Source organism: Pholis gunnellus, assembly GCF_910591455.1.
Source record: "Pholis gunnellus genome assembly, chromosome: 5".
In the NCBI taxonomy this organism is placed as follows: domain Eukaryota; kingdom Metazoa; phylum Chordata; class Actinopteri; order Perciformes; family Pholidae; genus Pholis; species Pholis gunnellus.
In genome coordinates this window covers 5,305,443-5,329,526 of record NC_136531.1, presented here as the reverse complement: position 1 = coordinate 5,329,526, position 24,084 = coordinate 5,305,443, and the positions used below count along the sequence as shown (strand labels likewise).

The following is a 24,084-nucleotide window of genomic DNA, read 5'->3' as shown; positions in this document are numbered from 1 at the left end:
AACTTTGATCATTAATAATAGATCAACTTTTGATTAAGTTGCCCTGTCAAAAAAACACTCCACAATGTTATCTGCACTATTATCCAACTAGTGTTCATGTTGGCTACACAATATGTCTATCTAAGCATTTGTGGTTTTGTCATTGCAGGGAATACATTTCCCTGATTGACATAAATATGTTTTTATAAACACGAGACTGGAAAGCAGGTCCATCCATCCTAGTGTACAGTAATGTATAACAACCGTACAACTGAAACGGAATGACAGCCTACATTATTTTGCAAAGCCATTTCTGAATATTGTGGCCCTGTTCATGGTGTTATCACCAGCTCAAAAACAGAAAACACCTCCAGAGGAAACACCTGGGCATCCTGGAACTCTTGTCCAGCTCTTGCTTCAGTGTTTATGGTGGCAAATGTTCATGCTTGCAGTTGCACAAGTGTACACTTTTGAAAACATGTGATTTGTCATACCCTTGTTGGTCACAACACTCACATTAAAAATCTCCCTGGAGCTCCTCGACACACAGGCGACTGGATGTAGAAAGTGAAACAGTGGGCAAATAAACTTTAGCAGTGACATCATAACAAGGTGACTAAAAATCCATTTAAAACTGAATATAAAGTATGATTCACCATCCATTAACCTCTTGTGTTTTTTATATTAAATACTTTTAATACATTTTAATTTATTAAATATATCCCCCTAAATGTTCTTCTACATTCTGAAGATTTTGAGACATTAACTGCCCAAGATTAAAAAATAAAGTGTTGAATAATATAAATATATAAATAACATTTTTGCATTATCTTTAAAAATAAAATCTGTTTTAAGGAAACTATGATGTCACAAAACAGACATTTCTGAAGCAAATATTGTAAGTTTACTTTTTACCCCACAACATTTATTTTACACTTATAGTTACTAGTTGATTTTTACATATTTTACATATAAATAAACGTATGATATTGCTTATTATATTATACAATGCAGTAGGCTACTATGCTTTATAATCCCAGTGGAAGACCCATAGACTGTTTAAAAGAAGTAAGCCTATACAAAGTATCTAAAACATTGACTAAGTACTTCCTCCATCACTAGCAGAGACCTCCACTACTTTATTATTAATTAATGTGTCACAATTACAGTTAGTTCGTGTGTTTTGGCCATTTAAAAATAAACCAAACCCGCGCTTCTTGATGACGTGGTTAATTGGATTCCTGTAAACGCCGTGTGTCTCGCTAAGAGGATTGGGAAACGAACGAGCAATCCCCGTCTTGTTTCCTCACGCCTTGTCGATTGCATTGTCCCAGCTGAACGTCTCTGCTGTTTCCCCTCTACTGAAGCTGGAACTGACAAACGCCGAGGAGAACAGAGGGACAGAAGGAGCCGCAAAGATGAGCACCGGAGCGGGCATCGATTACAGCGTCTGGGATCACATCTATGTGTCCGACGATGAAGACGTGACCAATCCGTACGTGGACTCACCGAGCTTGTTCAGAATGAGACACCGGGTCAGCGGTAGTGAAGTAGTAGCCGTGCAGTTTGGAGTCTTATACCTGTTTTTAGTTTTACCAGTAGAAAGTGACTTGCAGTGGTTTGCAGAAAGATGAAAAGAGGGAGATGGAGAAGTGCTGATATCTATCTAAATGATCCAATAGTCACTATTAGTTTGCTGTCACAACTATAAGAAATTGTCATAATATCTATTTTGCATGTTTCAAGAGAAATTAATCAGACACTCAGCCAAGCTAATATTATCAGTTGATTTTAAATAGAACAATAGTAACAAGAAATGCCAAAGTTATGTTTTGAGGTTAATTCTTGGTAATAATAATAATAATAATAAGTTACGGTCCACTTACTAGCATTCTCCAGAACTTACAACCATATTGCATTGACAGTGTCCTAACTAGCCCTTTCCAGAGCTTTCCACTGCATCTACCGGACATCATTATCCATAAATTTTTATCCGCTGATGAAGATATGAGATGCAGACTTCAAAGCTCTGGAAAAAGCCAATAAGTGGACCTTGAGTTCAGATTATTTTTGCCAAACTGTTCTGTGTCACCGTCAGGTTGTCGGTCAGATGGCACCGACGAGTTTATTCTTCAACAGTAAAATCGTATTTAATTTTAATAAGAAAATAAATATTGCCTGAATTAAAATTGTATCCGATTTTTGGGTCCCAATCCAACTGCGCTGACATCAAATAATGAGGCATAAAATCACAGGTTGCTTGATACTAAATAAATATTTTGTGGCGCTAGTGTGGCTGCTTAAGGCATTGGTCAAGCTCAGTTTGTACGGCTCTGGTTCTGAGTAAATTATGAGCTTAGCTGGCGCCGAGCTGTCGCGTGACTTGTTAAGTCTAATGATTTGTGGTCTCCAGCATCCCTCCTGGGTTCCCTTGTCTATTTTCATTCCAGTATTTCTTAAATCTGATATCTGTGGAGAATCAGAGCTCGCTCATATGTAGGGAAACTTACAATAACAACTCTGGCTGATATGTTTGATATGTTAAACCCTTTGAACCTCAAATTTGACCTTGCATGTGTTTTTTAGTTAAGATAACAAAATGAGGTTCAATAAGTCATTCTGATTCACGCCCTCAACATGTTTCATTGTCCAGCAACAGGCACGTATTTCCCAATATATATGAGACCCTTCTCCCACATCAGGCACTGATTCATTATTGTTTTTAGATAAAAGATAGTCCTAACAATGCAAAATGTAGCTTCTGTGTAATTATTTCGCTCTCATGTGCAGACCAGTTTTTCTGTCTGTTGTGCACGCTTTTGTTTTTGAATATCCTTGTTCTATTTTGCTCCTAATTTTGTTTTTTTTTGCCTCTTCTCCCTACCTGATCCCCTTCATCCTCTGTTCAACTTCCACCATCTGTGTCATACGTTTCTTTTTTTTAATTACTCTCATCCACTCTGGGCTGCCACAACAGGCCCGGCTGGAGAGAATGGCTGAGTTTCAGCAGAGAGGGGAAGATCTGGAGTGCAGCGTATCGGAATGCAAGAGGCAGTTAGAGGAAGCCCAGGGACGACTCAAAGAGCTGGAGGAAGGACGGCGAGAGGGAGAGGAGGATGAGGACAGAGACGCTGAGCTGAAGAAAGTCCAGGACGAGGTGAAAAAATTGAAGAAGGATGAAAAGTCGTTTGAGAAAATGATGAAAGAACACCGGCGAGAAGGAAAGAAACTGCCCTGGGATGTCGATAGTATCAGCAAAGAAGGTTTCAGCAAGGTAAGGAATGGCATCAGGGTCGCAAGATTTGCAAGATTTAGTGCGGAGTAGCTGTATCCGGATTTATCTGTTGTCTTTATCTTGCTTTCTAGAGTGTGCTCAACATAAAGCCTGTAACAAAGGAGGAAACGGAGGAGGAAAAGGTGGCGAAGCACAAGACCTTTGTGGAGAAGTACGCAAAGGAAATCAAACACTTTGGTATGCTTTTATTCTTGATGTGATTGTGTGCATTTGTTCTGCTACCTCACACTGGCCCTTTCTTTCAAATGTGACCTTTCATGTTGTTGTTTTAACCCACCCTCATTGTGTTCTCTAGCCCCAACATTTTCAAGGACGTTTCAGTCTATGAAGAATGTGTGTCAATTGGAACAAATAACAAAGTCACAAAAGAAATATTTTGTTCATTTTTTTTGGCCATTCCAGTCATTTAATTTTCCGTTCTGTGTTTAATATATAATTGTAGTTAGCTCTTTGTTAGTGTGCATACATGACATACTTTTTATGTTGCATTGTGGGATACTTCAATATTTATCTTTATTTTAAGTACAGGGTAACATTGGCAGTTGCAGAAGCAGAGTCCGATGCACTGTGCACGTGTAGCCGAAGCTACTTTTCACCACCAGTCCCTTGATGGGTATTGATAGTTTAAGTAATCTTTAAATTTACATGTAACAGTTTAAAATCCTTAAGTCAGTGCATTTAAAAATCAAGTAGAAACACAATAGTCAACACCGAACAATTATGGACACAAGTATAAATGTATAAATAGGTGGAAACCTTATGGTTAAACATGTTTATTGTATATTTTTGTGGCGTGTAGTGCCTTCAAGTCAGGGCTGTGTTTGTTTATTTATGACCTGGTAAGTTGTCAGTCAAGAAAGCTGCTAATTGATAAGCTCTCAAAAAGAAAATGCTGGATCGCCAAACACAGACTCATTTTCTGAAAAAGGTTTAAGGCAACGTCCATTTTTATTGTTGGTCACCAAACAACTGTGTTCTCATGACCACATGAGCGCGGAGCATATTTGACTTCCCGCGATAAAAGCACAACCACTGGAGTCCAGTTTGAATGCGGCCTTATGCCGGGCTTGTTTGTCTGTGCACCAGGTATGACGCGGCGCTGGGACGACAGTCAGAAGTATCTCTCAGACAACCCACATCTGGTGTGCGAAGAGACGGCCAATTGCCTGATTGTCATCTGTATTGACTTTGAGATAGATGAGGTGAGTGCTGTGAGAATAGTGTTAGTTGCCACATCAGCCCTGAATCCTAACTTCTTCAACTTCTCCATGTACTTGTAGAAACATGCTCTGATGGAGCAGGTTGCCCACCAGGCCATCGTCATCCAGTTCATCTTGGATTCGGCTCGGACGCTTAAGGTCGACGCAAGAGGCTGCTTCAGACAATTCTTTTCAAAGATCAAGGTCTGTAGTCAGCCAAACATCTGTTGCATCTTTGTGTAGTCTTTTTCCACAGAAAAAGGGTTTTTTTGGGGGGTGTGTTTGCCCAATTAAGTGTTTTTCGGGTCCACGTCAGACTGCAGACAAGCCGTATCAAGACGCGTTCGACCACGAGCTGGAGCTGCTGAAGGAGCGGATCCGCAACTGTGCGCAGCTTCGTAAGGAGAGCGCTATGAAGGAGCTAGAGGAAGAAGACAGGCAGGAGAGACTCGGCCCGGGAGGTTTGGACCCCGTAGAGGTCTATAAATCACTACCAAAGGTAAACCATTCACACACGCATGTAAACATACGCAAAGCTCTGGTTATTTCAGGCAGACGTTCCTCACAGTGGTCAGCAGGTGTTTCCACACTCCAATATTTTGTAAACGAGGATGTTCACTATGAATTGATGTCAGTGATACATGATATAACCTTGCACTTCAACTGAAAGAGTGGTTGTTTGGTCGCTCTACATCCCTCGAGGCTGTGAGAGGAAACATCAGGCCTTTCCGAGCGTCTCCCATTTTACCCAGTTTACATACCACATCTATGACCACCACGTTTTGCTGCAGCGGCTCAAGTTGACGAGCTTGAAAAGTCAATACTGCAGATCAGTTGGCCCCATACAGGCTAGCATTAGCCTTATTAGCATTATTGTGTTCATTTAATAAAGTATTAGAGAAACTTTAAAAGTTGACTTTGTTTACAGGATTGTTTAATTAGTACAATGTAGTTTATACTAAGCAGCAGAAGGAGGATGTTCATGTCACTTTCTACATTTCCTTTATTTTTCTTTACATCCTGTTTTAGAGAAGATGTGTTTCAGAGTTCTCTTCCTGTTAATGGCTCCTGACATGAGCTATTTTAAAACATCTGTCTGCTTTGACAGTCATGTAGTCGGTGCGAGCGACTACATTTTTTTCCACAGATTTCAAAAAACGTTGTTTGTAGACTTTGAAGTCAGCGTTTGCTCAGTCTATTGATATGAACTGCGTTGCCATTTGGATAATCAGAGAAGTCAACACATAGCTCAGCAGAATGGACTCCACCAGTCAGGCATGAGCTCTGTGTGTGCAAGGTAAAGAGCAGTATTTACTTTCCTTGAGAGTACACATTTTTCAGCTTCTCCTTAGTGACATACATTTCAATAAGTACAATTAGATCCAAAAAAAAAGAGTACTGAAACATGAATGTGATGTTTTGGATGACGGGTTTGTGTAAAAGTGATAATCTTCAAGCATTTTTCTACTAAACTCGCTCAGTTTTCAGCACTGAGACATCAATCTGCAGTCGTCAATTCAGCACGGTATGTTTATTGGACCATTTTTAGATATTTTCTGTTTCGTATTCTAGGAAATACAGAAGGGCTTTGATGAGAAGAACATTCGGATGCTGCAGGAAGCTGTCAGCAAACTGCACCTGGAGGTGAGTGTGTTTGTGACTGAGCATCGCCCTAAAATCATATTTCCAGTCAATAAAAACAATCTAAAGAAGGACCAGAAGGTGTCTTTGATTGGCACAAAATATATCTGTTCATTTGATTTGTTCGGTGTGTTGAACTGGTGTCGCTCTGTTTCTCCCTCCAGGAGGGAAAATACCACCTCCAGAGGTGTATCGACTCTGGACTGTGGGTCCCTGAGTCACTGGAGGAGGGTGGTGGTGATGAAGAGGAAGAAGCGGATGAGGAAGATGATTCATAAGAGAAGAGTGAACATTCTTTGTTAGTTGACAAAGTAATGCTTTATACATGCAACATAGTATACACATATTTAAGTACGGGATATGACGCTTTTTAGACAAAAGCACTTTTACTTTGTCATTTTAAATTGCTTTGGTGCAACCAAGTAAACAAAATAACGACAGAATAAGTTTTCTTTTAGGCTTCCAAAACAAATCATCCAGATGTCATATTTTACTTGGAAAATAAATAAAAAGTAAGCACTCCATCACAGACACACTATTTACAGATCTAACAATCTGCCCCCGTCTGTTGTCCTACGGAGGTCAACAGCGCCATCTCCAGTCTGTTTGAGGACAGAACGCCCATGAACTACATCGCAGGCCTGCTTGATGTAGTTTCCTCACTTGACTTTTTGCGATTGGCAACCAAATTTAATACAAAATGTTTGATTTAATCAAAAACCTCAGTTGACCTTTGCAATACATTCTGAATGTTACAGTTGTGGCGCTTTGGTGGACAAAATAACAAACATCGTAGAAAAGTATAATTTGAATTCGGTGAACTTGGATGAAGCATTTTATTAAGACTGTCAAAGGTGTTGATTCAACTAGAAAGTGACGTATAGGATTTTCTTGATCCTAGGCCATTTGTCTGGAAGGTTTCTCAGGTCTGACTTGTGTTCCAATTAAGTTCAACCTTCTTTGTGAAAACCTATAAATGAGGCATGCAGGCAAAACTTGACTCTGGCCTGGTCCTCTACAGACTTCATGTCCCAATACGCTATCAAACACTATTACAGAAACTAGTTTTTCCAATCCAAACCTACCGAAAACTGCACTATACCTGTCGTAAATAATAAAATGTCTGTATTGTAGCACTTTATGCCCGAAAAATAGCAAACAGAACCATAACCTTGGCATAGTCCACTTATATTATGCTGTACAAACTATACAAAAAACTGAGGTATGAACTTAAATAATATCAGAACGTATGTAATGATATAAATATGTGCTTAAACGGCTCTTCCACTTTTGCTGTTTTGAGTTTGTATTGTTGGTGTGGTAGAAACTACAGCGAGGGAACTATCAGCCGATATTACTGTATATATCTGCAATAAGCAAATATCGGCTGATAGTTCCCTCGCTGGCATATATATACAGCTATATGCCAGCCGATACGTATCAAGATAGTGTTTTAGATCATTTACGTAGAAAAATAAACATCTCATATGTTATAATGTCGTTCTTGTCACTCTCAAATGTCAATGCTGGTATCTACCTCAAAAATCCATTATAGGTTGTAAACCTGTCAAGATTCTGTTCAATTGGATTTCATTGTAATCACAAAGCACAACATCACTTTGCAAATGTAGACTTGATTACTAGTTTTAGGAACTAGAAAATATTTGACATTTCTGTGTAAAATGACTGAAAGTGGAGGAAAAGATGTGAAGATGGTTTGAAGAGTCTGTCCAACTGAGTGCAAGTCCAAGTTAAATAGTTTGTATCCATGTTTGTGATGTAAATTGTCACAATACCTAAAAGGTTGTGTGTCTTCCGTGTAATCAGTTTTATTGTGTGTTTACATGTGTAGTTCTTTGTTTCTTTTAATTTGTGTAGAACTTCAGACCACCTCAAGGTTTGCTCTGAAATAACCAGGACATTCTGATGTAGGATTCCAAAAATTAAAGCCCTTCAAAATCTCATTCATGAGACAATTTGTCTAATTTAAGCACATGATAAGGGTTAGGGTTAGGATGGGGTTAGATGATAGGAAGTTCCTAGAGCCTTGGGAGTGGGCTCTACCTCCACTAAAGTGATCATTGCGACTCGTGTGCTATCAGTCCCGAGTGTCTAGGAACTTGGGAAGAGGTCAATCTCATCCATGAGCTCACTTCAAATCACATTTATGAGACAATTTGTCTAATTTCAAATGAGATTTTAGAGGAAATGGTGCATTGTTACAAAATAATTTCACAACAGCCTACAATAAACCAGCTTCGTTTGTGTTGCTCACGAACTGTTTGTTCATTTGTTGACTTCTCCTCTGGTTGCTGTGAATCCTGACTCATATTCTGCCATCCTTCTCTCTCCACCTCTTTCTCTCTCTCTCTCTCTCTCACTTGCATAATGAATTGCTCAGCCGCTCTCCCTCGCTCGCTCTCCGTTGTAATTAATCGCTGGGTTTGACTTCGTGGTCTGTGCAGGGTTTTTTGTTGAGGCAAAGCTTCTTTGTGCAGTCACTTTTGTAAATAGAAAACAATCAGCGCAGGCCCGAGGCATAAATCAAATCTAGCTAATGCCTATAAATGCAGAGACAGAAGCACAATAGCTTCATGCGGAGCTGCTCGGGTGTGTTTGTTTGTGTGTTTAGATCAATATGTGGTTGTTATTGTCACAGTCAGGTCGTCTCCTGATGTGTGACTGTTGTGCTAATTTGGCATTGAACAGGAAAAGAGGAACAGGTTTCCTCTCTGAACGGTAACTGTGGTCATCTGATGCTGTTCTACTGACATTTTGTCTAGACGGCGTCCGTAGAGATACAATTACTACTCAGTCGATGGACTGAACAGTTATCTGCAACTATTTTGGTCATTTATTAATCATTTTTAACTCATCTATTGAATAACAAATGTCAAATATGATCTTGTTCTAGCTCCTCAAATGAGAGGAATTGCTTCCTTTTACGTTGGAACTGTTCAGGGGGAAAACAAGCAATTTGAAGAATTGACTTTGGGCGATGGAATGTTATGATTGTCATTTTCACTATTTCCTGACACTTTATTTTCTCAATGAAGTGATTCACTGCTTGGTCTATAATAGGATGATTAATTGATAATAACACAATCAGTTGCAGCATCGTTTGTCATAAATGGAGTAGGCTACATTCATTAGGGTGTTTTTGGGTATCGCTCAGTGTCCATCAACACATTTATTCCATAATGTTCAAGATAAAAACAAAAGAAAAGCATGAATCCCGTTCTGGGGTTTGAAATGTATCGAATGCATGTAAAATGGCACGTGAAGAAGGGGAAAGAGAGAGTAGCAGGATGCATGAATCCTTAATTGTGATTTTCCAATAAAAATCTGCTCTGTGTGGGAGGCTGTAATGGAGAGAAATGACGCCTGACTATTGAAGCAGACAATCGGCGTGTGGCACTGCGAGGGTACCAAAAGGTAGGGGTACCGATGAAGAGAGGCGGAGCGGAGGATGTCGTATGGGATTAATGGACACACTGTGCAGGAGGAGGGAGGGGAGTCGGGCTTCTCCACGGAGGCGGCTGTGGTGGTGGCGGGTGCTGGTGGTGGGGGGTGACTGGGGGAGACCACTGTGGCAGGGGAGAGGGAGAGGAGTGGCAGGGAGGGAGGGAGGGAGGCTGGTGAAGCCGCGGATATTCATGAGGACGCCGAGTGTGTTTTTTCTCTCTCGCCGTGGTGGTGACACACTGCTAGTCTGCAGAGAGACGGAGGGAGCGGGGAAAGAGAGGGGGGGAGGACAGACGGGTGAAAAGCAAGACGGGGCCCATCTTGCCATTGATCTTGAGGCGATCAAGGTGAGTGTGTTTTTATTCTTAAATGCTGCGGCTTGACTGTGTGTGTTTGCGCGCGCGCGCGTATGTGTGTGTGCGTCCATCTGACACACATATCTTGCAGTGCGTGTGCAGACAGGCATGACGACAGGGCTATCCTCATGTGTGCATGGTTTCATTGTGTCTTATATGTGTGTCTATATGTGGGTGTTTTGTAACAGAATAGCAAGCTGGTAGTTGAGCTGCATATTGATGCATTGCTGCTTGGTTTTATAAGCTGCTTTATGGAGGTGGTACTGGTGGCAGCCATGGTGTGTGTGTGTGTGTGTGTGTGTGTGCGCGTGCGTGCGTGCGTGTGTGTGCTCTAATTTGTCATTGTCTGTGCATATATATGTCACTGTGTCACTGCATTTGTTGATTTCTCCACACGCAGCCTTTTCTTCCCTTCTTTCTTCTTCACAAGGTGAATCTGTGCAGACTGCTGGTGTGAGAGTGCTTTCATTGAGTGGGTGTGTTCTCCATGACCCCTGGTAAAGAGTCGTCTCCACTACTCTATGTCTGTGTACCAGCTCCATCGGAAACACTCCGATATGCTGAATCTGTCCTAACCAATGGAATTAGGTCATCTCGGACTGCTTTGAGTAATTATATAACATCAGAGAGCTCTGGTGTTGAAGTGTCTGCTCAGAATTAGCCACACTGTAGGACTCCTGCAGCGCCACAATAGCCAACATGTGTCTCCAGGGCAGCCCTCCTTCATTAGTCGACCAATCGTTTGTTTGGATATTAGTCAATAACTATGGATTATTTTTTTTTCCCTTGATGATTCTTGTATTGTGGAAAACAATGGGCAGTCAAATCCAAATATACCTCCAAGCTTACTCAAACAGTATGTTATGTATGGGCAAAGGATTTTCTCATATTTGATGATTCATCAGATGAATTCATTAAATGAAAGCAGGACAGCGAAATCTAAGAGAGGGAAGATGACTCAAAAACAGAGAGAATTAGCTTGCTCGTTAACTCTTCATATCTGTTTTCTTACAGGGGAATCTACAAGCTGAGACATATTCAAGGATGGATCCCGGCATAGCACACCTGGAGTTTTGACATCTGGACTTCTCAGATGAGCCAATCGTATCTAACACCTCTCCCCATGCAGAATGCGGATCCGACCGACCAGTCAGACATTGGGAAGCTGATCTGAGACGGGAGAGACTCCGTGCAAATCCTCCCACAGGCTGGATCTGGATTATTGATTGTTGCATTCATGTGGGATCAGGTTTGCAACTGGGAAATGTCATGCGAACAATTCTCCAAGTCGGATAAACATTTAAGAAAACTTGGGAAAAGGTTTTCATCAGCAGTGACGTCCCATTGGCTCGTCTGGCCAAAGCAAGACGACATGAAGGGGGACATATTTTTTCCCAGAAACTCGTAGTTTACACTGACATGGAGTGAGAATATTCATCTAGATTTTTCTTTTCTTCCACTTTTGGCTTTTTGGGAAAATAAAAAACGACAACGGATCAAAACGAAGGCCGTCCACCTCAGACTGAACCTGGAATCTCTGAGGGGCATTTAAATGCACCGTTAGCATTTAACGGCAGGTTGGACGCCTGGTTTCAGCCATCTGGAGACGGAGGTGTGGAGATAGCGCGAGCGAGGTGGTTGGCTGGCCGAGTCAGCTCCGATGGGGGCCGGTTGTGACCCGGTCTGACCCCGGTTTTGACCTTGCAGTGACCTTTGACCTCTCCGGTCCTGGCTCTCCACCTGCTCTGCTGCCTGGGTTCCGGAACGCTCCGCCCTGGGGCCCAGAACGAGCCAATCAGGATGAAGAAGAGCCGCAGCGTGCTGTCTGTGACTGGAGAAGAGGTGAGAATAATAAACAAACCTCCAGAAAACTATAACTTTGTCTCTTGTTCCAATGAGAGTAGATAAAAGGCAGAGCAGTCCGGTCACACTGGACTGTGTGTGTGTGTGTTTTCTTGAACGCTTACTATAACACACAAACCTCGTGACTTTCACACATCTAGCCAAGGCTCCCTTTGTTCTTGTTGTCAAGGTCTGTGGACGCACTCAGAAGTCAGAGTGGACAGTTTGTCCTCCTCCGCCCCCATTTACATAGTGTGAACTACTCAGTCCGTCATAGTCCTGTATGTATATGAGCCCCAGCTAAATGAAGGCTCTATGGAAATCTGCTATTTTTTGGGGGGGGCTGAAGGACATAATACTGTCTGCAAATATTCAAGCGCTCTTTTATTGATTATGATGAGGAGCGAGTGCCTATACCTTTTGTGTGTGTGTGCGTGTGTGTGTGTGTGTGTGGTTGCGAACATCTTTCCACATCTGGGCCTGGACGACATCAAACACAGCATGCAAGCAACACGGCACTGTTGCCTAGCAACTGCTACCATTCCCCCAGTGTTTTGTTGCTACGGTACTGCAGTGCAGATCAGCCTCCAAGAGCTCAGTCTGTGGAGGCCTTATCCCACACACACACACACACACACACACACACACACACACAGTCACACACAGTCACAGGCATGTAAACACTCGCACATTGCTGATTTACAGTTTGTGTTTCTTCACTCATCAGTATTTGAATATGTAACCATGGTTTGGTGAATGTGCTTAAATGACGACTGCACGGACCAACTTTCATTTTTATTGCTGACTCTGAATTTATGTTTTTTTTCTATTCATTTTTTTGTCTCTCTGCCTCCATCGGCGGCTCTCCCTCTCTGTCTCACAGGGCAAAGACTCATATATAGCAGGTGCTGGAGAGAAGGCGGAGTCATCGCGCTACAGTCGATCTTATACGTCCGGAGCCACACTCGGGGCTGAGCTACGCAGAGGGAGGAGCAGAAGACTCTCATCTAGTCTCCAGGTATTGAAACGAAGCATTGGTGCATTAACCTGCATGGGACCAGTATTAACCCCCCTCCCTCATGTGAACATTATATTAAATGACCATACTCTTTGATTTGGCATGTTTTTGCCCGTTTAACTACAAATTATATAAACACACTAGACAGCATAATACTGTGTTTTAGGATGTTTATGTGTTTCCTGGCTTCCATTAATTTGGGCACAATAGGAAGACTTGCTTGAGCATTAAGAGATAATTTAGTGCAGTATTTCTAAATCAGTCTGTGCTTAAAATACATCACTATGCAACAATAATAATGAGAACATGTTATGCAGACTTGATGTTTACTGTGATAGATGCAATAATTAATGTTTTTATATTAACAATAGATGAAATAGCTGTGTGTGATGTGAACGGGGTCTGTCGTAGTGACGAACTGAACTCCTCCGCTTATTGTTTTGGTTTTTACGTCCTGCAACATTACTGATCAAATCCACTGTAAACTGACTGCCGAGCACCAGAGGGCTAAGAGACAGCAACAGTTAGCAACTAGCTGTTGAACACAGTCGAGGCTTTAGCCGCTAAAAAGTCAAAAAGTTATCGCAGGTGTTGATAAAGAGCAAAACACAGCTAAAGTACTATTTAGTTGACACAACACAACTCCAAATACATGTTCCTCCTGGTCTGCTGGATGTGTAAATAGGCAGCTATTTTCACAACAAGTTTGTCAAATCAAATTAAAAAGTGATATTATGTCATTGAGGTGTTAACAGCTTGTTTCGGCTCCAAGTGACCAAAACAATCTGACTAGTTAAGATAATTGTATTTCTGTTGCACTTAAATGACTGGAAACATCATGGCTGCCTAGAAGCACAGTAACAATACATTCAAATGAAATGGTCTGCAAAATATTTATGTATTGACTGCACTGAAAGGTATTGAATGATTAGTGGTTCATTTTGTTAACTATAAGAAACTTAAACACACTTCATGCACAGATCTTCAGTTAATCGGTTTCCTGTTTCCCCAGCCTTTAACATAAGAGAGACAGAGCGTACACATTGTGCCGTATACCTGCAAACAGCTGGTGACTACTATCATATACTAACCCTTCCTTCTAACTCTACAGGTACCCTGCTGGCTCCGCCCTCGAGACCGCACGCGTTCACCTGAGGTCCTGAGCAACGTATCGCGTCCAACAACCCTTCCCCTCCGCATCCCGCCACGCATCTCCATCACGCAAGCAGACACTGACAGGTACACACACACACACACACACATACACACACACAAACCATAGATTTACTCGTCGCACAAAGCTTTTTCTAGATGCTCACTTTTCCTCCTCTCCTCACGATGCAGTTACGAAGCAGAAAATGGCGTGTCACCAGGTCACACCCCTCTGGGTTCGCAGAGTCCAGGCCTCACCCTGCACACCTCCTTTCCCCAGGGTCAGAGAAGGGAGTCCTTCCTCTACCGTTCAGACTCGGACTACGACATGTCGCCCAAGACGGTCTCACGTAACTCGTCCCTCGCCAGCGAAGGGTGAGCCTCAGAGACAAAAATACAAAAAAAATGAGTTAATAGGGGGATAGAATGTGTGTGTGGTTGCAGTCATATGTTGAAAAATCATCTCTGCTTCCGCTCTTATTTTCAACTCTCTCTCAGGCACACAGGAGAGGACTTCATTGTCACACCTTTTGCTCAAGTGAGTAGTGGATAAATCATTGTGTAAAATGTTTCATGGTGGTTGAAAAATGGTTAAATTAGCATGTTGAGCAATTGAAAACAGTGTGTGCATTCATCATTTCTAAAAGCAACCATTAGGATATGTATATTTCTCAGATTATTTGTTATTATTATTATTTAGGTATTGGCCAGTCTGCGATCAGTGCGGAGCAACTTCACCATTCTTGCCAACGTCTCCACAACACCAGTCCAGTCAGTACCAACTCGTTGTCCTGCAATGTCCCATTATGGTCGTATGTTGGCATTTGTGTAACCAGTTCAGACGGAACAACAATCTACTTTACTACAGTATATGACACATTAATAAAGCTACTTGTCATTATAAGCACGCATCTCATGTCATACTCACACACTCATTTTGTGACTACAGTAACTTTTAAATAATTAGGAACAGTAGTCATGCAGTACTTGAGCATTGGTTTTCAACTTTATTAGCACGTGACCAAAACCCTGCATCAGGCCATCCAGATCGTACAGATTATTATTTTCTCGTAGCTTTTGTTAATCGTTAATACAAAGAGAGAGAGAACAACTTTCATGCTGTATCATTTATGTTCCCAATGTTAGATTCAATTCAATACAGCTTTATTACAAAATTGTACTCAGCAGCTCGTCAGATCAACAGATACACACACACACACAGGGCGAAGGAGAAGAAAGAAAACTAAAGACAATCTATAAGCTTAAAAACTATTTGTGGAATAGGAAATATATAATAACTATAAATATCTCTAAAAATGACAAATCTAAAACATGCAGATGTTTAGACTCGAGTCACACATTTGATGACTTTAGAATCAAATTGACAAAATCAACTAACGTTAACACTAACCATTCCCAGACATTTGACAAATGATTCCCAAGATCTTTTTTTATGGTTCAGTTCAGTCGCTTGTCTTGACTTGGGACTTGACTTGTGACTTAACGTGGAACTTGACTTGGGACTTGACTTGGGACTTGACAGTCTTGACTTGGGACTTGACTTGGGCCTTGACAGTCTTGACTTGGGACTTGACTGGTGACTTGCACCAGTGACTTGCACCACTGGTGACTTGCACCAGTCAAGGCAAACAATGCCTTGATAACCACAGTGTCTGTCAGGTGAAACTAAGCCGTTGCGTCCTCAGGAGGTCTCCTCTGATTGGAGTGTGCGTCAGTCCCAGGGCGTCTCTATCAGACCAGCAGTACCAGCAGCTCGCCCTGGACACTCTGGAGGAGCTGGACTGGTGCCTCGACCAGCTGGAGACCGTTCAGACGCACCGCTCTGTCAGCGAAATGGCCTCCAACAAGGTTTGCAAAACATCCCTGAACCAACCAGTCCAGCCCACATATCAGCAGGCTAATACATATGTAAACACACAGTATATGTTGAAGATGGAAACTACAGCACATTTTTATGGACTTTGACGTTTTTCTTTAGATTATAAATATTCTGCTGTGTTTTTGTATTTATTCATGATTTACTGTCATATTGTTTGTTGTTACGGTCATTTACAATGTTCCGCTCATTATATATCTTTATGTCACAACGTTCGAATAACGAAATCTAAGGTATCATTTCCTAAAATATGTTTTAATGATTGGCTAATCTTTCGTTATCAGATTCTTTATGCTCATTTATCTGCTGTATATTGGTATAGGTCTCTATGCTGAACTGTAATGTTACTATAAACTAATGCCAGCACCATGTTCCCGTTATGTTTCTGCAAACTCCAGATCCAAAAAGAGTTCTGTATTGTATATTAGCTCTTAGTTATCCGGCACTTCATTGACTCATATCTCTGTTTTGCTCTCATTCCTCCACAGTTTAAGAGGATGCTGAACAGAGAGCTGTCCCACATGTCAGAGATGAGTCGCTCAGGCAACCAGGTGTCTGAATACATCTCCAGCACCTTCATGGGTGAGTGGGACCACAGTCTCCTTTTTTCTGGTCCACGTCCTATTTACGCCAAATAAAAACAATGAATCTATCTATGTGTGTGTGTTTGTCCATCAATCTGTAGACAAGCAGAACGACGTGGAAATCCCGTCTCCCACCCTGAAAGACAAATCTATGAGTCACATCAGCGGAGTGAAGAAGCTGTCTCACAGCTCCAGCCTCTCCAGCTCCTCCATGCCTCGCTTCGGTGTCAACACAGACCACGAGGATGAGCTTGCCAAGGTCTCGTTGTCTTCTCTTTTTTTTCTCTGACTCACGCTTCAAAACAAGGTTCACAAATAAATCCATGTTCAGACTTGGACTGTGAACACGGATTTATTCTTTGTATCTCGTGCACACGAGATAAAATCTTTCAGGACCGGGGGCTCCGTAGATTTGCGTCTTTGCTTGTGAATAGTTTTATTTCAATCTTGGCTCAGTTGACCCTTCCAGTAGTATGGAGGAAGCTTGTCTCCTGCACTTTTCTTCTTTTAATGGTTTACGGCTGAGGCTCTTTTAGTATCACGTTGAGATTGAAAGGCGAGGTTTTCTGTGATGTGCTCATAGTACTTAAACGTTCGCTCCATGTCTGCATCGCATAAAGATGGTATTTCTTGGTTATTTCTTTTGTGTGTATTTTGTGCTTGGTGCCACATTGTTTAATTCCATCCAGTCTGTTGCACCAAATGTTTGAAAAGCCCACAGTAGGATGGAAACTGTCCCTGCTTTACCTTGGTTTTTAAATCACCAAAGTGGGAATTCATCCTGAGGGGAACATGAATGTCTGTACCACATTCCATGGCATTCCACTGACATCCATTCAGACAGCCACACCTTTAGCGTGGCTGAAAGAAAAAATGTGTTGTGGCCTGTCATCATCATTAAGAAGTGGACTAGTCAGTCAGTCAAAGAGGTTATAGATATTCATAATTTCTAGTGTTTGCCCAAAGTAATTTAGGGCTGTGAATTCTCTGACAGCTATTTACTTGATTAATTGTTGGGTCTATAAAATGTCAAAAGAAATATTGAAAAGCTGCCATACCAACCTTAAATCAAGGTGAGTTATTCAGATGGATTGTTTTGTCCTACAAACAGTCCGAAACCCAAAGGTGTTCAGTTTACTCTCACAGAGGAGTAAAAAAAATGTTTTTTGTCTCTGTCAAATCAAATCAATCAAATAAACAACGAATTGTTTCACCTCTAATTGGTTGGTTCAATTGCTGGATATATATGTTGTTGCTCTTTCTCAGTTTATTCATTTAGGTAATTTGTAAAAAACACTTAAAGATATATAATGATAATCTTGCATGGCAGCTGGATTCTCGTGATATCACAAAAATCACGTGAGAATTCACGAGATCTTTAACAAACCATCTTGTTACCATAATGGTTGTGATTTGTTACATTTTGCTTATTGACGAGCTCTATGTTAAATTCTGCTGCACATTTCTTTCTTCAGGATATTGTCATTGAATTTGAAACAAGTAAACAAAATATTCACATGAAATTTTGTTGAGTGCACAACAAAGTCAATTAAATGAATCTACAGAGGAGCACAGCGATCAGTCTTGTCCCAACCGTCCCTCACCACATATACAAGCCAGAATCCCATTTATTAAACGTGTACTTCATACTTGAAGTAATACACGAAGGTGCTGGAATTGTGGGTTTTAGAGAGGACATTTCTAACATTATGTCTGCCTCTGTGTGGTGTTTGAGCAGGAGTTGGAGGATCTGGACAAATGGAGCTTCAACGTATTCAGATTAGCAGAATTCTCCAACAACAGGCCTCTAAGCTGCATCATGTACACCATCTTCCAGGTAAACAAACTGAGTGTGTGTGTGTGTGTGTGTGTGTTGGGTTTGCGTATGTACACATGATGCGCGTGTTTGTCCATGAGTGTGAAGTTGTGGCTCCGTCCTCCCTCATCAGGAGCGAGAGCTGTTGAAGACGTTTCGTATCCCAGTCGACACCTTTGTCACTTATGTGATGACGCTGGAGGACCATTATCATGGAAATGTACCGTACCACAACAGCCTCCATGCTGCGGATGTCACCCAGTCCATCCACGTCCTCCTGTCCACACCTGCTCTTGATGTAGGTTGACACACACACACACACACACACACACACACACACACACACACACACACACACACACACACACACACACACACACACATGTTATACAGAACTGTATTATCAAACCAAGGCTGGAAAACTGAGAACCTAACCTTTCCAGATGCTGAGCGATAAATGTTCAAAAACAACGTTACAACAATCATTTGTTCATTTAAACGTATGTATATAAAAGCTTGAGCTTTGAGCTGTCAGGTTCAATAAAGATATTGTCAATTGCAATATCGCAACCTTTTTAAAGTTAATAGAACTGGAAAAACCCAAAACCTCCCAGTTACATTTGATGGTGAAGAGATATCAGGCAGCACATACAACTAGAGGAACTTGTGTCAGTACTTGTGGCATCCCTTCATGGACTAAGCTAAATGTAATTGAATGTAATTTATAATGATAATAACTTTATTTGTATAGCACATGTCATGCTCAAAATGAAAGGCAGTCGCTGATATATGAAGGTCCTAGATTAGCTACGGCTTTGTAGAGAGTAACAGGACTTCAAATGATACAAGTCACCAGTTTAGTGCCTGAGCAGAGAGGTAATGTGATTTGTGACCTTGTTAAAACGGCTAATAATTTGTGCAGGAATGTGCTAAAGCTCAGAGTATAACGTTTAGAGAATATGGGCAATGTGTAGAGATGATAATAATCAAAACGATTTCATGTATTAAAAAAGAATATATATAAACTTTATTGTATATTTTGCAAGCTGCACTCAGGTTGTCAAAGAGCATGTGACAGTATTAAAGCCATTATAATATAAAAATGTTCATTACTTTATGTCTCGTTGACTGATTTTAGAGCAGTATCCAGTCATAACACAAGCATGTAACACAAGGCCAGCCTTTGCAAACACCTTTAATTCAAGTTGTACCTCTTTCTGTTTGAGGGCTGCTTTTCACTTACTAAATAAACAGACAAATTAATATATATATATAAGGGATGAGAATATCTAGGTTTCTCTGACTTCTTGTTCCTTGTAGGCCGTCTTCACCGACCTGGAGATCCTCGCTGCTCTGTTCGCTGCAGCGATCCACGATGTAGACCACCCCGGGGTTTCCAATCAGTTCCTCATCAACACTAGTGAGTGCACACACACACACACGCGCACACACACACACACACACACACACACACACACACACACACACACACACACGCACATGCACGCACGCACATGCACACACACACACACACACACACACACACACACACACAGACAGAGACAAAAGTTATAATCTCTCTCTCTTCACTGTGCCCAGACTCTGAGCTGGCCCTCATGTATAACGATGAGTCCGTTTTGGAGAACCACCACCTCGCTGTGGGCTTCAAGCTTCTGCACCAGGAACACTGTGACATCTTCCAGAACCTCACCAAGCGACAGCGTCAGAGCCTTCGCAAGCTCGTCATCGATATGGTCAGGACATTTTCTACCACATCTCACGCCGCACCAGTTAGATTATAGACAAATAAGTTCTCCATCAGCTTTGGTTAATTAACTCATTTTTATTTTATTTTAGCTGCCAATGCTAAGGATCTCAGAATCATTTTAAATAAGTGCTCTTTGTGTGGCAGTACCCTCTTTTAAATGACTATCCTCATCCCTGAAACCAATCTCGCATCACATCACTCATCCTTGGTTTTTGGTTTCATTTGACCGATAAGGTCAGAGGTTAGTTTGGATCTTTGTGCTTCTATTCTATTTTTTTCTGACTGTCTCTGTCTGCAGGTGTTGGCCACAGACATGTCCAAACACATGACCCTCCTGGCTGATCTGAAGACCATGGTGGAGACCAAGAAGGTGACCAGCTCCGGTGTGCTGCTCCTGGACAACTACACGGAACGGATACAGGTAACTTTCTTGCCGGTATGGCTGCTCACGCAGACCACGGTCACCGGTGCAAGAATCTACTGAACCGTGTGAATAAAATTGTTATTTTCACCGTGCAATGTGTGCGTTTTAGGTGCTGAGGAACATGGTGCACTGTGCAGACCTGAGCAACCCCACCAAGACGCTGCCGTTATACAGACAGTGGACGGAGAGGATCATGGAGGAGTTCTTCCGACAGGGTGACAAGGAGCGAGAGAGAGGGATGGAGATCAGCGCCATGTGTGACAAACACACCGCCTCCGTGGAGAAGAGTCAGGTAACGCTCAATCCCGCTCTCCCATCCACTTTCCAAATTGATTGATTGAAACTGTGTTTGAAGCTTGAACCCTTCAGTTTATTGTGAAGACTGTTAGAAGTGTGAATGGCCATTGTTTGTGTCATTGACAAACACAAGTTTCACTCCGTGGCAGCGTGGAGGGAAAGTATATTATATCATGAAAAGCTATGTCACAAGTTATAGTTTAGTCAAGTAGAAGTCAAAGTATGTAATTAAATTAAAAGTAGAGCTGAGACTGATGGTCATAAACCAAAATATTGGAAAAGAAGTCACCTGACGACGGCGCTAGAATATAAGTCAAAGGATCACCAAAATAATTACAATTAATTCAATGATTCTTGTTTTGCTTCGTGGCAAGAGAAAGAGGCGGACATGGGTTTGTTGAGCTAGACTTTGATTCCCCCCCAACATGAAAAACATTATTTTTCATAAATCTGGCCCAGTAACGAAGCCTGGAATAACTTAAGTACATTCTGGCAATCATTAAAGCTGTTATCGTATTTTGGATGCATGCATCACAACTGTGTCAACATCCAGCTGGCAGCAGCTTCAGTCATATGCCTCTTCTGATCTCCATGATGTTAAACAGTGACATTTTTCTCTGTCAAACTTCCGGTAATAGCTTATTTGCTTTCTTGCCGAGAGTTAAATGAGAAGATTGATACCATTCCGATGTCTGTACGATAGATGTTTGGAAATAAACGTTAACGGCTTTCCTGGCTCTGCCCAAAGTTAATTTCAATATTTTTAATTCAATTCAATTTTATTTGTATAGTCCGTTATCACATATCACAAGTTTGCCTCGGGGGGATTTACAGTGTGTACAAAGTACAATATCCTCTGTCATTGGACCCGAGATAAAAAAGAAGAAACCTCAGGCACAACAGATGAGGAATCCCTCTCCAGGATGGACAGAAGTGCAATAGATGTCATGTGTACAGAATAAACAACAATTCTACAGGGGGCATGAGGACTTCCCTGAGTCCCTTTAAGACCACAAATTGTCAATTTTAACTTGAATGGATTGAACAAAGATATAATCTGTTAATGTGTGAGTTTAAGATGTGCTGGTAGGCCGATTTTGTTACATTTGGACAAAGCCAGGCTAGCTGTTCCTTCGTTTTCAGTAGTTATGCTAAGCTAACTGGCTGCAGGCTGTACCTTTTTTATATATACCACACAAACATGAGAATGGTATCAGTCTTCTCATCAAACTCTGGGCAAGAAAGCAATCCAGCATATTGGAAATGTCCCTAAATGTCTAATTATTTATTTAAGTGTGATTCTTTTTTTTTTTTTGTTCAGGTGGGTTTCATCGACTACATCGTCCACCCGCTGTGGGAGACGTGGGCTGACCTGGTGCACCCAGACGCCCAGGAGCTGCTGGACACGCTGGAGGAGAACAGGGAGTGGTATCTGAACACCATGCCCCAGTCCCCATCACCTCCCCCGGACAGACACCTGCAGCATGACCGCTTCCAGTTCGAACTCAGCCTGGAGGACCTGGAGCACAACAACCACAACCACATACACCTGAGGAGCAACGGCAGGATGAGCGCCTGTGATGACGCGGGTGCAGACCGTATGCTGGACGATGTAGAAACTGAGGAAGAAGACGAGGAGAATCACAACAGCGAACACAACGGAGTCCAAGATGATGAGGAGGAGGAGGAAGAGGAGGAGACTGGAGAAAGAGAAGGCGAAGAAGGAGGAGAGGAGGAGGAGAACGCAGAGGAGGAGGAGGAACATGCAGAGGAAGTAGAAGACCGTGAAGGAAAGACAGATGAAGTAAACGATGCAGAGGAGGAAGAGGAGACTAAAGAAGAGGAGGAAGAGAATGATCAACATCAGGAAGGAGATCAAGAGCAGGAAGAAGAATTGGAAGGCAAGGATGCTGCAGAAAATGAGGAGGCGAAGACTGAGGAAGGTGAAGGTGAGGAAACTTTGGAAAAGGTAGAAGAGGAATTCGATAATGAGGAGGCAGAAGTGGAGGGAAGGATGGAGGAGGAGGAGGAAGAAGAAGAAGAAGAGGAGGCAACAAAGACTGAGGAAGGTGAAGGTGAGGAAACTTTGGAAAAGGTAGAAGAGGAATTCGATAATGAGGAGGCAGAAGTGGAGGGAAGGATGGAGGAGGAGGAAGAAGAAGAAGAAGAGGAGGCAACAAAGACTGAGGATGGTGAAGGTGAGGAAACTTTGGAAAAGGTAGAAGAGGAATTCGAAAATGAGGAGGCAGAAGTGGAGGAAAAAGAGGAGGGAAGGATGGAGGGAGAAGAAGAAGAAGAAGAGGAGGCAACAAAGACTGAGGAAAACTTAGAAGAAGAGGAGGGTGAGACAGAGGAGAAAGTGGAGGAGGAAGCCGAAATGGAGGACAAAGCTGAGGAGGAGGTTGGAGAAACAGAAGATATTGAAGAGGAGAAAGGAGAGTCGGAAGAAGCAGAAGAGGAGGAGGCGCCTGTTGAGGATGAAGCTGGAGAGGAGGAGGAAGAGGAATGTTAATTGGGTGTAAAAACATACCTTAACAGGGTCAGTGAATAACTTTGTAAAAGTATGGAATTGGAGCCCGAAAGGCTTCGACGGTTAGAAGTAAGACTGTCATAGGGGAGGATGAAGAGCTGAAGGCTCAACTGCAGACGTCTTAAACAAACTTGACTGCTCCCAGACGGACAGTACAGCACCGGAGCATTCGCCTTCCTGATTGTTGCAGCGTCTTAATCAACTGGTAGTGATAGAAAGACTTTTGCGTCTTCATCACAGAGTATCTGTACATCCATCACTGCCGTGGGGAATAAAATGGAGGATAATAAAAGTGGGGAAACTGTTTTATCGACCTTTTGTAGCTCCTGAAAAAAAAACTAAAATGCATACATGCAATTAAGTGCGATCTCATGGACTACTACCCATCATCTCTCTTTCACCGTCTTGTTTATTAGGAACACAATGACCAACAACTGTTAAAAGAAAGTCAACTTCCTCTGTTTGTCAGAAAAGAGAAAAAAAAGTCTGGAAAATGTCTGTCGTCTTATATTTACTACAAACACGTTCCACTTGTGAACAGGATGCTGAGAACAACTTTGGGCTCTGGTCTAGGAACAGTTTAACCTCCTCACATACTAACCTTAAAGCAACAATGCTGGGTTCTGAATGATATCGAGACCATTATGTCAAGGTGGAAACATTTGCAGTCCAACTCAAAAGGCTGACCTGTCGTATGTGTCGATGTCTGTTCATGTTTAAAAAAAAACACCCAGTATTCATCCCAGAACGACAGTTTCACCGCTACCAGACTGTTGAGTTTGATTCCCGGGTGAATCGTGCCAAACTGACCCACGACCAGC

The 24,084-nt window shown here is 42.0% G+C and overlaps 2 protein-coding genes across 2 annotated transcripts; both read left to right on the top strand.

Moving 5' to 3' along the window:
* Positions 1–1,397: 1,397 nt before the first annotated feature.
* On the top strand, positions 1,398–6,398 carry LOC306695697 (hsp90 co-chaperone Cdc37-like; the record flags this gene model as incomplete). Its single annotated transcript, XM_079159003.1, has 8 exons — positions 1,398–1,514; positions 2,957–3,253; positions 3,346–3,451; positions 4,361–4,476; positions 4,555–4,677; positions 4,790–4,972; positions 6,046–6,117; positions 6,279–6,398. The coding sequence occupies 8 exons, from the start codon at positions 1,398–1,400 to the stop codon at positions 6,390–6,392; spliced, it is 1,128 nt and encodes a 375-aa protein (XP_079015129.1). The 3' UTR covers positions 6,393–6,398.
* Positions 6,399–11,735: 5,337 nt separating this feature from the next.
* LOC306696332 (3',5'-cyclic-AMP phosphodiesterase 4C-like) lies at positions 11,736–23,659 on the top strand (the record flags this gene model as incomplete). Its single annotated transcript, XM_079159917.1, has 16 exons — positions 11,736–11,777; positions 13,907–14,034; positions 14,140–14,322; positions 14,446–14,485; positions 14,648–14,718; positions 15,654–15,816; positions 16,333–16,426; positions 16,530–16,687; positions 18,167–18,265; positions 18,378–18,542; positions 19,565–19,664; positions 19,844–19,998; positions 20,311–20,433; positions 20,546–20,728; positions 22,055–22,702; positions 22,829–23,659. The coding sequence occupies 16 exons, from the start codon at positions 11,736–11,738 to the stop codon at positions 23,243–23,245; spliced, it is 2,769 nt and encodes a 922-aa protein (XP_079016043.1). The 3' UTR covers positions 23,246–23,659.
* Between the last annotated feature and the right edge of the window lie 425 nt (positions 23,660–24,084).